Source organism: Gymnoscopelus microlampas, assembly GCF_963454915.1.
Source record: "Gymnoscopelus microlampas genome assembly, chromosome: 13".
Classification (NCBI taxonomy): Eukaryota; Metazoa; Chordata; class Actinopteri; order Myctophiformes; family Myctophidae; genus Gymnoscopelus; species Gymnoscopelus microlampas.
Genome location: NC_139950.1, coordinates 36,843,360 through 36,857,596, shown reverse-complemented (window position 1 = coordinate 36,857,596; position 14,237 = coordinate 36,843,360). Strand labels below are relative to the sequence as shown.

Sequence of the window (14,237 nt, the reverse complement as noted above, 5' to 3'; positions counted from 1 at the left end):
TGATATGTATTTTTACAGGCTCTCTAAGATCCTATATTGGGTTTTGGATTGTCAATCTCCAATACATCATTCCTTGTATAATGAACCTTGTAATAATTAAAGCTTTTAGTGGCTCTTCAATCTGGGTCCGGGACTGAAAATGTGTACAACCCTCTTTCCTTCTGCCTTCAGGCCAGCCTTCCCAGCGGGAGAGCATGGAGGTGAGCCTGGGAGTGACTGCATTGAGTGTGCTGCAGCAGCCAGAGAAGCTCCAGTGGGAGGTGGTGGCCAGCGTGCTGGAGGACACGGTCAAAGACCTGGAGGAGCTGGGGGCCAACCCATCGTTGGCCAAGGTCCACGGTCACGACAAGACCAAGGACAAGATCTCTGAGCATCACAACATTCCCTTCCCCTGCCTTCTGGCTGGAGGGCTGCTCAGCTACCGCTCGGCAGCCAGCTCCCCGCTGGCCGGACCCCCGCCCCCTGCCCCAGCTTCAGGCCGCAGGACCATGGACGGTCCCCTTAGGACTCAGAGCCCTGAGCCTATCCACACTGGGTCCCTACAGGACCAGGGCCCCATGGAAATAGAGACCTGCAACCCCCCAACGGCTGCCCCAGACCTGGGCTCCCCCAGCCTAGCTGGATCCCTACCTCTGAGTCCTTCCACCCTACCGGTCGTGCGCAGGACTATGCCCGTGCTGCTGCTCTACAGCATCAAGGAGCTGGACGACAAGTCGTCCGGAAAGGTGTTCACTCAGATGAACAATCTAATGAGCAAGGGTCTCCACGAGGAGGGCTTCACTGTCCCGCAGATCATCGAGATGGAGTTTGACACGCACGAGCAGCTTCTTCTCCAGGACCCCCCTATCACTTACATCCAACAGTTTGCCGATGCTACTGCTAACCTCGGGGGACTGGACGGTCACGTGGACAAGTGGAGCACCCTGGCTGCAGCCACCGCCTCTGCGCCGCCCCGGCCGGGAGCCCTGGTACAATGCCTGAGGCTGCCCAAACAGCTTGAAGAGGAGAATCTGTATGTGGACTCCATTACTCCCTGTTGGGACGGTGTGCACCTTCTGGTAGGCCTACAGCCATGTGGCGTTGAGTCTCTCAGCGCCATCAATCAAGTAGAGGCTCTCAACAACCTCAACCGCCTGCACTCGGCCCTCTGCAGTCGGCGCAAAGGTGACTCCATCCACCCTATGGCCAATGGGGTAGAGGCCCACCACCACCACCCGGGGGGCACGCCTCCCCAGACACCTCTTATCCTCCCCCCGGCTGACCAACAACAGCAGCAGCAGAGGTCCCTGGGCGGTGGGAGCGGAGGGGGCTATCTGGCTCTCTACAAGCTCAACTACTCGACGCGCATCGTCACGTTGGACGACGAGCCCATCAAGGTTCAGCACATCCAGGACCCGCGTGACGCCGTCACCTCTCTCATACTGCTGCCTCCAGACGTGCTGGACGGCAGGGAGGATGACAGTGAGGAGCCCACAGAGGAGGCTCTCCCACCCGGACCCAGAAACTGCAATGCTGCCTTTGGGACCGGCATTGGCCCATTGGGCGGGACTGCATGTGGAGCAGCCACAACCAGCGCCGCTGGTACATCCACCTCCACCAAAGAGAACAAGCGGATGGAGGTGGCAGGCCTGGGACACTTAGTTGTGACCACACAAGCGGGGAACATTATGATCCTGGACTTGTCGACTTTGGAAGTCCTGGCCAAGGTGGAGGCACCCAAGAAGGAGGGGTCAGCAGAAGAGACGGACCCCTTCGTCTCGGTCACTTATTGTTCTGGGACCGACCGCCTTTGTGCCTGCACAAAAGGTGAGCACCATTCTGACTTGTCTTATGTTGATGGGATGGCTATATGCAATCAGTGTTGACATTTGTGACTGGATGGGTGGTAACTCAGATTGAAATACCACTATGAAAAGTTAGCGTTTGGGGAGAAATGAAAAATCGTCATCTTGGTGAGTGTGGTTCTTCATCGCTTCTTTTCACGGGTCTTTGGTGTTGTATTGCACAGATGAGTTGCAACAAAGCGTGGAAACAACTACGCCTAATTTGTATGACAACATTGCTTGCTGAAAGTAACTGAATTGAGACACAAAATGTTTTTGTTGAAAACCAGTTAGCTGCAATCCATAACTTTATGGATGCCAGCATTCTAATTCCAATTACATTTTATAATGGAAGTCAAAGGGTCTTTGATCGGGATGCAAATGATTCGTCATATTAAGTCATAGATACGTCATAGACAATTGATGTCTCAGGCTGGCCAAAGTTTGATATCCACATTGGAGCCACGCCGTTTCCATTTTTGATGTATAAAACAGACTTTGTTGGCACATCCCCTCCATATTATGTGTCACATAAAAACTTGAATGTGTTCATATTTGTCTGCCCTTTAACTGCCTTATGGATTCTAAATGTCACCACAGGAATAGTAAATGGTGCAGAAAACCGGTCACTTATTTCCAGACCTCATTAGGTAAAGGGTTATTTTTAGGATTAGGGAGGAGATAAGGTTAGAATTGTGTTTAAGAGTATGGTTTGGCATGTTGTAGCGAGTGACATACCACCTTCTGGTGCTGAGTGAAATTTAAGTGGGAGTGAAAAAGCAGCACATGGCTATAATTTAATGAAATTGCATCCTTAGAAAGTCTGTGTCTGTGTGTGTGCACAGCCACACACACACACAGGGGAATTCCATTTTCCCTGAAATCCTTTAAGATTTATGGCAGCAGAGGAATTAAACTGATGTCATGTTGTTTGCAGGCTCAGCTAAGGGACTGCTCACTTTAGAGAGGAGTTGCAGAACTTATTTGTTTTTTCAAGTCTTAATTACCTGTCGCTGTTTGCCCCTATAGAACATATCGTTGCTGTCGGGCAGAAACCTCCTATTTCCATATTTTAACTTTTTGTGTGTTTTTGTAAATGAATGCCCTACTTTATTATGCTACAGCGTCAGTCAAAACATCAATTCGCGCTGCGTCTTGAGCTTGTAGATCTGCTACTTTTGCTGTTTTTGAATTTGAATCCTGAAAAGTAACATTTTTAAGACGTATGAGGTTTCCTCCATCGACAGAGACGATGTGTATATATATTAGGGGCGGAAATCGATAGGTATCTTTCCATTCGATTCCGAGGGCTACGATTCGATTATATTGCGATTATTGCAATTCGAGATGCATTGCGATTAATTTACTTCCATTATATTTTATTGATAATAAAAACAAATGGAAGAGATGTGCCACTGTCAACTGGAAGGTTATATTTGCCAGTCCTTTTTTGTAAAATAATACTGACTAACAATAACAAAGGCTTCTCAATATTCTGATAATCAACCAAAACCTGTCTGCTGCTCTGTGCAATTAGCAATATGATTTTTTTATATTTGTGAATCGATTCATCATCATCGTTCATGTCAGAATCGCGATTAATCTATGAATCGATTTTATTTTCCACCCCTAATATATATATTTGGAAATATTCAGGCTTGCGTAAGATAATTTTAATACCATATGGGTTTTGTAGGAGCAGGACCAATTTGAGTTCCCATTTATTTACTTTTGTTTCCTCTGTCCACTGAAGGCGGAGAACTTCATTTCCTTCAAATTGGAGGTGTGTGTGATGATCTAGATGATGGCGACATGTTCGTCGACGGCCCCCTGTCTAAGGGGGTTGAACAGCTCCTGGAGGGAGCCAAGCCCTCCTCCAATCCTTCCAGCCCTGGGATCACAGGTAGGACACATACAAACACAGGTCTTGTTTGACTGTTTGCATCAGTGGTTCTCAAACCTTTTCATGTCAAGGACCCCCAAAAGAACATGTATTTGGCTGTGGACAGGGACCTCCAGAAGCAAAGAGTAAAAGAATGTATGTTCGCTTAAAAAAAAAAAGATTTTCCACAAATCTACAACCCCATAGCACGACACAAAGTGATGCGCTATGCGCTTGTATATTTGCTATTTTTGAGTGAGAGGTCTTGCCCAAAACTCCTTGCTTTGCATGCAAGGGAAGAAAATAGTTATTTTTTGAATGGTCCACTGATACAAGCAAGTGCCTCTTATCAGAGGGGCAGGGCCCACCTGCACATGTAATTAGTCTATGTCCAGCCTCTAAATCGTCTGGAAGTGTATAATGGATGCTCTTCCCATAGGCGAGACATCTCGCTCGTAATACTCAAATAACCGGGGCTACATTTGTAACCTATAGTTTTAAGCATATTTTGATTATCGATATCATTTTTATATCCTCCCATCCATACGAGGGACGTCCTGAAGTCACGAAGACACCTTACTTCCAATACGGAAGCGTTCATTCCCTCTCCTCACTCACCCTTATGACTCCCTGTAGGAGTGGACCTCCTGGTGGACCAAGCACTGAGTGCGGAGAGCCTAACGTCACTGGTGGAGCTGACGCGCTTCGAAACGCTGACGCCTCGCTTCTCGGCCACAGTGCCCCCCTGCTGGGTGGAGGTGCAGCAGGAGCAGCAGCAGAGACGCCACCCACAGCACCTCCACCAGCAGCACCATGGAGACGCAGCCCAGCACACCCGCACCTGGAAGCTCCAGAGTGACAGGTCAGCCTTTTGTCTTCATGACTTTTAATCAAGAGGCTAATATCCGGGTTGTAAATTGAGGCTATATAGGAAGTGACAGTTAATATGAATGGCCTGTAGTCTCGCCGTTTCACCCTTACTGGTGTCAGAAGCAATCAGGCTCTATTCAAGCGGATGGATTTTTGCCAAACTTTATACTTGATTTTATTACCTTAATAAACATTGTCATAATTACTATATGCTTCCAGTCGCTACTTTAAAGTCTTCTTTCAATCACCATGATATGCGTTTTGGTACATTATGGTCCCATTATTAAAAAATGGATAAAGGAGGGTATGCTGTAGGAGGGGCGTGGCTACCTAGTGCTTTGACAAGCTACACAACCAATAGCATTAATTTACTACTCTCATTTTTCGGACCGGATACAGAGAGATGGCAGATTTGAAATCGGTGAAAAATAGGCTTATTTTACGGTCTGTAGAAACCAGGGGCATGACAATGTCCATTTTTTTTTTACGGTCTATGCTTTTAACCCATTAGAGACCTGAGGCCGATTCTAAATCAGTAGTTCTCAAACCTTTTTGTGCGAAGAACCCCCAACATGATATGCGTTTAGCCGCGCGGACCGACCATCTGAAAATGTTTTGTGACGGGGCTAAAATATAAAATGACACGGATGCTTTCCCGGCTTTAATGGGTTAAAGCGTAGTGACAGGTTTGGGTTGTATAGTTGCCATTATTATTTAACTGCAAATATTGGTGAGATATCTTCAATAGTTGCTCCGTTTATTTGAAAATAAAATTCCAAAAATTGCTCCTCAGTGACTTGCATTAGACGGTGAAACGGCTCTCAAAGTCACTCTTGAAGCACATAAACGAAAGCAAACAAAGCTGATTCTGCAATATATAACCTCACAAAAAAGATGGTAAGATCAACATGGAGTGCAGTTTTCTTAAACAGAATAAATAATAATAATAATGCAGCACTGGGTTTTGTGATATGTATTGGCAGAATCTGCTTTGTTTGTGTTTGTTTCATGTGCTAAAAGAGTGACTCTTAAGGGTAGTTTCACTGTACAATGTAAGTCAATGAGGATTAAGTTTTGGAATATCAATTTCTTATCAACAGAGCATCTATTGGAAGATATTTCTGCAATATTTGGAGTCACATCAGAGAAAGGTAACTACACAACCCAAACCTCTACCAAGTGTCATTGTGCTTTAACCCATTAAGACCTGAGGCCTTAATGCTTTTTCGTGCCAACGGCCCCCAAAATGATATGTATTTGGCCCTTGAACACCATCTGAAAATGTTTTGTGCGACGGACACCAGAAGAGAAGATTTGTGTTTAAACACTTTCAAGATCTTTCAAAAATGTTCAGAAATGGCAAGTGACGCACTGTGAACTTGTATATCTGCTATTTTTGAGAACCACTGTTGAGACTGAATCCTAATCCTAATTTTCAGCAAAATGTTGCTATATATATATATATATATATATATATATATATATATATATATATATATATATATATATATATATAGCTAAAATATAAAATGACACAGATGCTTTCCCGGTTTTAATGGGTTAAGTTATTTTGACTATTACAGACTTACTATTACAGACCGTAGTGGATTATTGGATTGGCTGAATATGTGTAACTAGTTTTAAACCAATTTCTTTTGCCTTTTATCAGATTACACATATGCTAAATTACTAATGTATAGTATACATTACTATGAACCTGTTGACTAACTTGAGTTCTCTGTGTAGCTCCAGCTGGGATGAGCACGTATTTGAACTGGTTCTGCCCAAGGCCTGCATGGTGGGCCATGTGGACTTCAAGTTTGTCATGAACGCCAACATCACCAACATTCCCCAGATCCAGGTCACCTTGCTGAAGAACAAAGCCCCCGGGCTGGGCAAAGTCAATGGTAAGAACACACCATCTAGTTCCTCCTCATGGGGATATGCTGACCAGATAGTGTCAACCACATAATTGCAAATTCCAGAGACCTGCCCTAACACCTCTTGTCTTTGTATACCCTTTTATTATATGTAAATAAAGCTAAGAAAACTAAAACCATAAAAGTCATCCAATGCGGTCCTTGATTGGGTGTTTATTGTTGTGTTTTTGTGTGGAAATATGTTCTACCTACCTTGATCCAGTCACATTGATTTAAACGCTCTGAAATCTGTACTACCTCACAACGATCTGTTTGTATCATGAATCCTTTTGCTGCAGAAACTCCAGTGGACAGACAGATATCGTTCCCCCTGTCCCAAGTCCTCCACGCCAATGGGGAGAAGAACGGCCAGCCGCACCTCCATGACTTCACGGAAGACATCCAGTTCATGGACATCGAGGATACGGCAGGTAAAGTACTGAACCAGCTGACTGCAACGGGAATGGTTGTTGCTAACGGTGTACTGCTCAGCCTTAACAGCAGCCCAAATGATTAATCTGTCTCCTCCAGGCTCCAGGCTGTGCCCTTTCTTGGAGGACCATAAGGAGGACATCTTGTGTGGTCCAGTATGGCTCGCCAGTGGCCTTGATCTCTCTGGACATGCAGGCATGCTCAGCCTCACCAGCCCCAAGCTCGTCAAAGGTAGCGACAATAAATACTACTATGTCGAATGTGATTGAGATTGTGTGTTTTGTTCAATTGACAAAAGGAAAACATTTTGCTTTTCCTGACCTGATCATCATATTGCTGTTGACGTTATAGCCTATGGAAGGTAATAGACCCTTACATTTTGAGCGTTTTGCACTCACACATTTATGCTGAATTCGCAGGTGACATTAATTAATTATTTTATTGAATACTTTATTAGTCTGAAATTTCAACGGCGCGTCAGACATTAAGGCTAAAAGTGACGGTTCAGTGCTCATGTCATAAGGTGGACATTGAGCCAGAGAGAGAAAAAACTGCTATAGTGTGTCGCTTGATTACTTAAATTATATCTTCTTACTGAATAACTGCACAATGCTACATCGCGATTGTATGCCTCCCTCTGTCTGTCCGAAGTCATCTATCTATATTCTAATACATCCCACAAACGAGGGACAGATGCACGGACGACCTGAAAACACAAGGCCTGATTTGTACTTAGTTTTGTTTCCTCTGTCCACTGAAGGCGGAGAACTTAATTTCCTTCAAATTGGAGGTGTGTGTGATGATCTAGATGATGGCGACATGTTCGTCGACGGCCCCCCTTACGTCTGTTGCTCATTGAAAATAGCCGATCTACAAGCTTGATCTTGTATTTCCAGTATGCGACGTGATGCGCATCAACGTATAAATCAGCCGTAATGCTTGTGGCCACGGTTTTCATTGCTGGCGGCGGTATAATCCTGAGTATTAATTTATGTTGAAACGTTACGCAACATAATGCGTTAAGGACAGACTTGTCATTGACTTTTGGTTGATTCAGAAACGGTTCGGCTTGGCCTGCTCTAACCCCTCTGTCCCCTCCCGTCACGTCTCTTATGTATGTACCTGTACTGTTGGGTGTGTTTTCAGTGTGCTCTGCCGGTCTGCCCCTCTTCTCCCCCTCCCCTCCCCCTCCCATGCAGGAATGGCAGGGGGCAAGTATCGGTCTTTCCTGGTCCACATCAAAGCAGTGAGCGACAAGGGCATGGAGGAGAGCCCGCGGCCCGTGGTGCGCATGCCCAGCACCAAGCCCCAGAGCAAGTCCCACTCGCTCTCCACCCTGCTGCAGAGGGCACAGGCCTCCAAGGTAGGGCTCCAGCTGAGACCCCCCCCCCCCTCGAGTTTCTCACTTCTTTACCTGGTTATAGGGGTGACCTTGAGATAAAACCATAGTAATGAAAGATAGTGGTATTTTTCTGTTGATCTCAAATGTGCACTCAATAGGATTAGTGTGGAATGTTATTATTATTTTTTTTATTAATAATGTTAATATTATTATTCAGATAGGAGAGTGTAGAGAGACAGGAAACCAAGGGCAGAGAGAGAGGGGAGACGCACAAGGGAGTTGGAGTTGAATCCGGGCCGTCCTCGCAACTCCCAAGGAGTACTTGGTCAACGCACCACCAGGCTGAGCCACCGAGGATCACTGTGTGGATTGCTTTTTAATGTTGTGTATCAAATTCGGAGTCATAACAGGATTATACAGAACGAGTGCACATCCCCTACTCATTTGTCCATGTTAAATGTTTTAATCGTTGAGGTATGTCCTCTACCTGATGGACAAAGCTGGCTTTGTAATCATAAGTTCAGATGTTATGGTGTCCTTTATCACGCCAGCTGTGAAAATTATGGATCCTCCTTTGCTGCCATCTACTGGTAGAGAAGTGCTACTGTCACGTCTCTAGACTCGAACCCACATACAAACATGTCTCAGGAATCGGGACATTTCCTGATTCCTGTCAACAGCTTTCAGCATGTCTTTGAGTCAATGCCAATGACTCAAACGCTCGGTTGGTCTCTGTGCAGGAGAAGGCCTCGACATCAAAGGCAGAACCCCCGACACCCTCGAAGAAGCCTGACAATATGCGTGGCTGTGACCTACTGCAGGAGGTGTCGGTCACAATCAGGCGGTTCAAGAAGACGTCAATACCCAAAGAAAGGTCAGACCACTTATAGTATGCAGTACCAACATCGTGGTGGGGTGGCCGAAGAATTTTCAGTGTAAAGAATTTGAGTTATTCTAAAGGTTTGGATAAAAGCAGTTTTTTTGTTTTCTTTTGGATCATGTAGCCACAGTTCATATTCTAATGAATCCAGGACAAATGAACTCTTGACTTGGAAAAGGTTTTGTTAATTTCTGCATTTAAATCTTGTAATTTGCTGGCTTAAGGTCATTACACACCGGCGAATATACGCAAAATTCGGACTCGTTCCGAATAATTAAAAGGCGCTTTTTCGCTTCGCTTTTTCGCTTTTTCGCTCCATGTAAGCTTGCATTGACTTTATAAAGGTTTTTAAAAAAAACGTATTATTCGCATGAAAAATTCACCCCCGGTGTGTAAGGGGCTTTACATTGCAAAATATTTTGTTGTCTTGGATTTTACAGAAGTGTTAACTTTTCTGGTTGTTTAACCAATCTGGTTGTTGTTTGTCATCCTATGCCTTCTAGGGTCCAGCGCTGTGCCATGTTGCAGTTCCCAGACTTCCACGAGAAGCTCTTGAATGCGCTGTGTAAGAGGACTGAGGAGGGCCCAGGCACGGAGCATGCCCAGAGCCTCATCCTGGACATTCTGTGCTGGCTGGCTGGAGTCTACTCCAATGGACCCTGCAGGTGGGGCCAAGCTAGGGCTGTGCGATAAGACTTCAAATCAATATCACTGTTATTTCAGATCAATGAACGATTATTTAAAAAGGAAAGAAAAAAATAGACAGTGGTTCTCAACCGTATTCATTTCAAGGACCCCCAGTTTGAGAAGTATTAGGCCATAGACCCCCATTGACACCATTTTTATCTCTGGGACCCCAATCTACACTGTACAATCCTCAGTATTTATTTATGTTTTAATTTGATATAACTTCTTTGCAGTCTGAGAGAAGGAAAGGAGGGCTTGCTGGCCAAAACCCGGAGAAGGCTGTCTGACATTGTACGGGTGTGCTTCTTTGAGGCCGGTCGGAGTATAGCCCACAAATGTGCCCGCTTTCTTGCACTTTGTATTAGGTAAGAACTGTAGACATTTTAATTGACAGTACTTAATGTGTGGACCTTGAATTCATATTCACATGTTGAACATCTACCTTTTTTTTTTTTTTTAACAAAGCAATGGAAAAGGGGACCCGAGTCAACAGGGTTTCAGTATGGGTCTACTGAAGGCTCTGCTCGACAATATGCCTTACTTACCTGCAGCAGCAACAGGTGGTAAGTAGCTGGGAAAGCAACTTTTTCTGTCCTTGAGTCTCCAAAAAAAAAAAAGTTGTAGTTCTGTGACCAGTTTTCCAGTCCAAACCTAATCATTAACAATTAAAGGTACTGGTATTCACCCCTGCTGCACAGATCTCTCATTTACAGCTCTCCATTTTCTCTGCTCTTCAATTTATCCCCTTTACTTCCTTAACCTGCACTGCTGTGTTGTTTTCCACCTGTCTTTACTTTAACCTCCACTCCCCGTCTTCCCTCAGGGTCAGTGTTTTGGTACTTTGTGCTGCTGAACTACGTTAAGGAGGAGGACCTGGCAGGCTGCAGCACAACATGTGCCTCCCTGCTCACTGCAGTGTCCCGCCAGCTGCAGGACCGCCTCACTCCACTAGAGGCACTGTTGCAGACCAGGTACTGGAACCCAAAGCTTTTGGACGTAGAGAAAGTTGACGAGGCCTGAAAATGATTTCTAAAGCCTTTTGTTATTCTTTATTTTAGTTTGCTGAATATAATTGTGTGCTTGGGTAGTCAAAACCCTTTACTGGATTGCTAGCTTTGTATCAATATGTTTGTTTAAAATAAATGTTTTCATGATGTTTGAATAATAGAAAATGTAGTTTTGTTACAGTTGCAATACTTTTGCATGTGCTTACTCATTCAGAGATACAGTGCAGATATCTAGGGCAGGCAGCTCAGTATTTAATTGTATTTTTATTATCTTGATTGGGTTCTTGACTCTTATTTTTAAGAGTTGAAAATCTGACCTTCTCCTCAAACGTGTCTTCTTTGCAGGTACGGTCTGTATAGTTCTCCCTTTGACCCAGTGCTGTTTGACCTGGAGGTCAGCGGCTCTTCCTGTAAGAATGCCTTCAACAGCAGCATTGGAGTTCAGTCTGACGAGATCGACCTCTCTGACATCCTCTCAGGTATGCACTACACGAGACCTCAAATAGTTTTCAGCTATTTTAAACCTTCCAAGCATTTAAGTGCAGTTTGATTCACAAAAGTCTTACCAGTGTGTCATTCTGGAATGACGATTTATATTTATTGCCATGAAAATATGAAAATTCCTTTCCAACAAAGCATAATTACTAGTCCCTACATATATAGTTACTACCACCTCCACTCAAAATGTTTGCGTGTGTGTGTGTTTCTTTTTCTACAGTTAACTCCTCTTGGAGTTATGACTTTGACTCTACAGATAGTTATGTAGATAACTTGCCAGCGGAATTTCCTTTTTACATTCTTACATATTTTTCCAAATCTGAGCCGGCTGTGTGTGTGACCAATCTTGCAAACCTTTCACGGTCCAATATGCAAATAGCCACTTGCTCAAATCTAAAAACACTTTGCTTTGGACAAAACTGGGTAGTGGTGGTGCAGACGAGGCCTGTGACATTTGAATATTCATAGTTTCATAATTTCTCAATGAGGGAGAAAGAGATGTCCTTCCAGCCCACTTTCAGTGTACATTTCTTTTTTTGTGCGTGAAAACTGTCTTAAACAACCTATTCAAAGTAGAGTATTTTTTGCATACTTTGAAAGTGTCTGGAGGGAGACTTTAACTTTAACTTAAACCCTATACACTGTACTTCATTGACTAGGGTCCCCCAGGGGTCTATACTTGGTCCCCTCCTTTTTCCCTCTGCACCAAAAGACCTTGAAGTTCACTTAATTACTTCATATCCATGTGTGTGCTGCAGGGAACGGAAAGGTAAGCAGCTGTGCAGCAGCTGAAGGCAGCTTCACGGCCCTGACGGGCCTCCTGGAGGTAGAGCCTCTGCATTTCAGCTGTATCTCCACCAGCGATGGTACACGGGTGGAGCGGGACGATGCCAGCATGTTCACAGGTAAATATCCTGGACATTTGTACACCTCAAAGGGAAAGGAATCTAAAGTTCTCCTTGCAAAATGACTTAGAAATGCTTTCAGAGTTTGCAACAACCTTTCTTTTTACGGCACGGCTCTGCAGGAGGCTAGCCTGCTATAAGATTATCGGTCTGGGTGTCCGCCTGTGTGTTTGTCCAAGATTTATACTTTTTGAAAATATGTAATTTTATAATGGAAATCGAAGGGGCTTGGATTTCTTTTTTGTAATATATATATATATACACACTCGTCATAGACATTTCATGTTCTACTGAGCACCCACTATGACAGTGGTTCTCAAACATTTTCATGTCAAGGACCCCCAAATTGATATGAATTTGGCAGAGGGCCACCAATTGAAAAGATTTTGTGTCAGGGCCAGATTTCAGATTTTTCTAAATATTTTGAAAATAGAGACCTACAAGTTCACAACGTGTTGCATCGCTATGTGATGTGAGCTTGAAGATTGGCTATTTTCGAATAGCTGAAACTTTAATAGGGCTTAAATGTTTAAACCCCCTAGAACCCCCTCAAGGACCCTTGGGAGTCCCCTGGATCCCACTTTGATGCTCTATGATAATACACACAATATAGCTGGGTTCCTCTTTTTTCCTTTCACCCAACGTTTTATTTTATTGAACCAGACATTTTATTATTTGTCATGATTCACTAATTATCATTGAACCTCTGTCATTTGTTCCTGCAGTGAGCACATTTGGCGTAACGCCGACAGTGGGCGGTCTATCGACGGGCACAGTGGGCGAGGCTTCGACGGCGCTGAGCTCGGCGGCCCAGGTGGCTCTCCAGTCGCTGTCCCACGCCATGGTGTCTGCCGAGCAGCAACTGCAGGTGCTGCAGGAGAAACAACAGCAGCTGCTTAAACTGCAGCAGCAGGTTAGGGAGCCACCAGGATCTCTCCTCTTGCTTTCAGAGAGGCTGGAGTGGTATAGCTGCCATTAGACTGGCTTTTAAGTTAGAAATGGCTTACAATACGCTGCAAAATCCCAATGTTAATTTAACTCTGAAGAGTTACACTTCAGAGTTAAATGAACATTAATAAAATTAATTTAAAGCTATATCCCTTAGGTTATCTTGGACTTAGAATAGCCAAATAATGTATTTATGTATTATTTATGGTGTTGGTTAAACCAGCCAAATAATATGCATAGAAATCTTGACTGGGATTACACATGCAAAGTATACTATGCATAAATGCATAATCATTCCTCCCAAGCCTGGTCACACAATTCTACTCATTCCAGAGTAAAGGCCCTGACTCAGGCCCATGTTCACATCGTCTATTTAATTCTATGTATATAGACGTTTCTAGAACGGTCAAACAAGTGAAAACAATTATACATACACTGCATTAAGAATTTGAAATAAAAAGAGGTTACGGTTCTGCATTGCTCCATCTAATAGTGGATGGTCAGTGCCACATGCTGAGCTGACACTCCAAAATAGAACCTTGCTCTGAAAGACGTTGTAAACAATGCACTGATGACATGGCCAGTCATCTGATGCATGTTTCACTACCAAAATAAACCAAACTGCATGGTGTATATAATAGAATTGAGCAACTTGAGCTATATTGATTGATGATGCTAATGAATAAATATTTGTCATCTATCTCTTGTCTTGTAAGCAGAAGGCTAAGTTGGAGGCCAAGCTGCACCAGACCACCTCAGCGGCAGCTGCCGCCGCCTCCGGCGTGGGGCCCATCCACAACTCTGTGCCTTCCAACCCCTCCTCTGCACCCGGATTCTTCATTCACCCCTCTGACGTTATCCCCCCGACGCCCAAGACTACGCCTCTCTTCATGACCCCTCCACTCACACCACCCAATGAGGCTGTGTCGGCAGCCTTCAGTGCCGAGTTGGCCCACCTCTTCCCAGGCTCAATGATGGATCCTGGTCCTGTCAATATGGTCGCACATAACAAGAACAGCCAGAAAACCAAACCGGTTAGTAGCA

General features: G+C 44.4%; 1 protein-coding gene across 25 annotated transcripts in view; it reads left to right on the top strand.

The window, feature by feature from the left end:
• birc6 (baculoviral IAP repeat containing 6) overlaps nucleotides 1-14,237 on the top strand; it is a 144,985-nt gene that overhangs the window by 19,201 nt on the left and 111,547 nt on the right. For 12 of the 25 annotated variants that reach the window (XM_084076270.1, XM_084076283.1, XM_084076280.1 and 9 more), the window contains exons 10-26: nucleotides 172-1,806; nucleotides 3,577-3,726; nucleotides 4,342-4,567; nucleotides 5,676-5,726; nucleotides 6,322-6,482; nucleotides 6,794-6,925; nucleotides 7,026-7,157; nucleotides 8,126-8,289; nucleotides 9,009-9,142; nucleotides 9,652-9,813; nucleotides 10,069-10,200; nucleotides 10,301-10,398; nucleotides 10,659-10,806; nucleotides 11,188-11,321; nucleotides 12,099-12,245; nucleotides 12,971-13,158; nucleotides 13,910-14,227. In XM_084076270.1, coding sequence (XP_083932396.1) covers nucleotides 172-1,806; nucleotides 3,577-3,726; nucleotides 4,342-4,567; nucleotides 5,676-5,726; nucleotides 6,322-6,482; nucleotides 6,794-6,925; nucleotides 7,026-7,157; nucleotides 8,126-8,289; nucleotides 9,009-9,142; nucleotides 9,652-9,813; nucleotides 10,069-10,200; nucleotides 10,301-10,398; nucleotides 10,659-10,806; nucleotides 11,188-11,321; nucleotides 12,099-12,245; nucleotides 12,971-13,158; nucleotides 13,910-14,227 — 4,112 coding nt within the window. The remainder of the gene's footprint in view (nucleotides 1-171; nucleotides 1,807-3,576; nucleotides 3,727-4,341; nucleotides 4,568-5,675; nucleotides 5,727-6,321; nucleotides 6,483-6,793; nucleotides 6,926-7,025; nucleotides 7,158-8,125; nucleotides 8,290-9,008; nucleotides 9,143-9,651; nucleotides 9,814-10,068; nucleotides 10,201-10,300; nucleotides 10,399-10,658; nucleotides 10,807-11,187; nucleotides 11,322-12,098; nucleotides 12,246-12,970; nucleotides 13,159-13,909; nucleotides 14,228-14,237) is intronic. The other 13 variants (XM_084076278.1, XM_084076272.1, XM_084076277.1 and 10 more) reach the window with 4 other exon arrangements.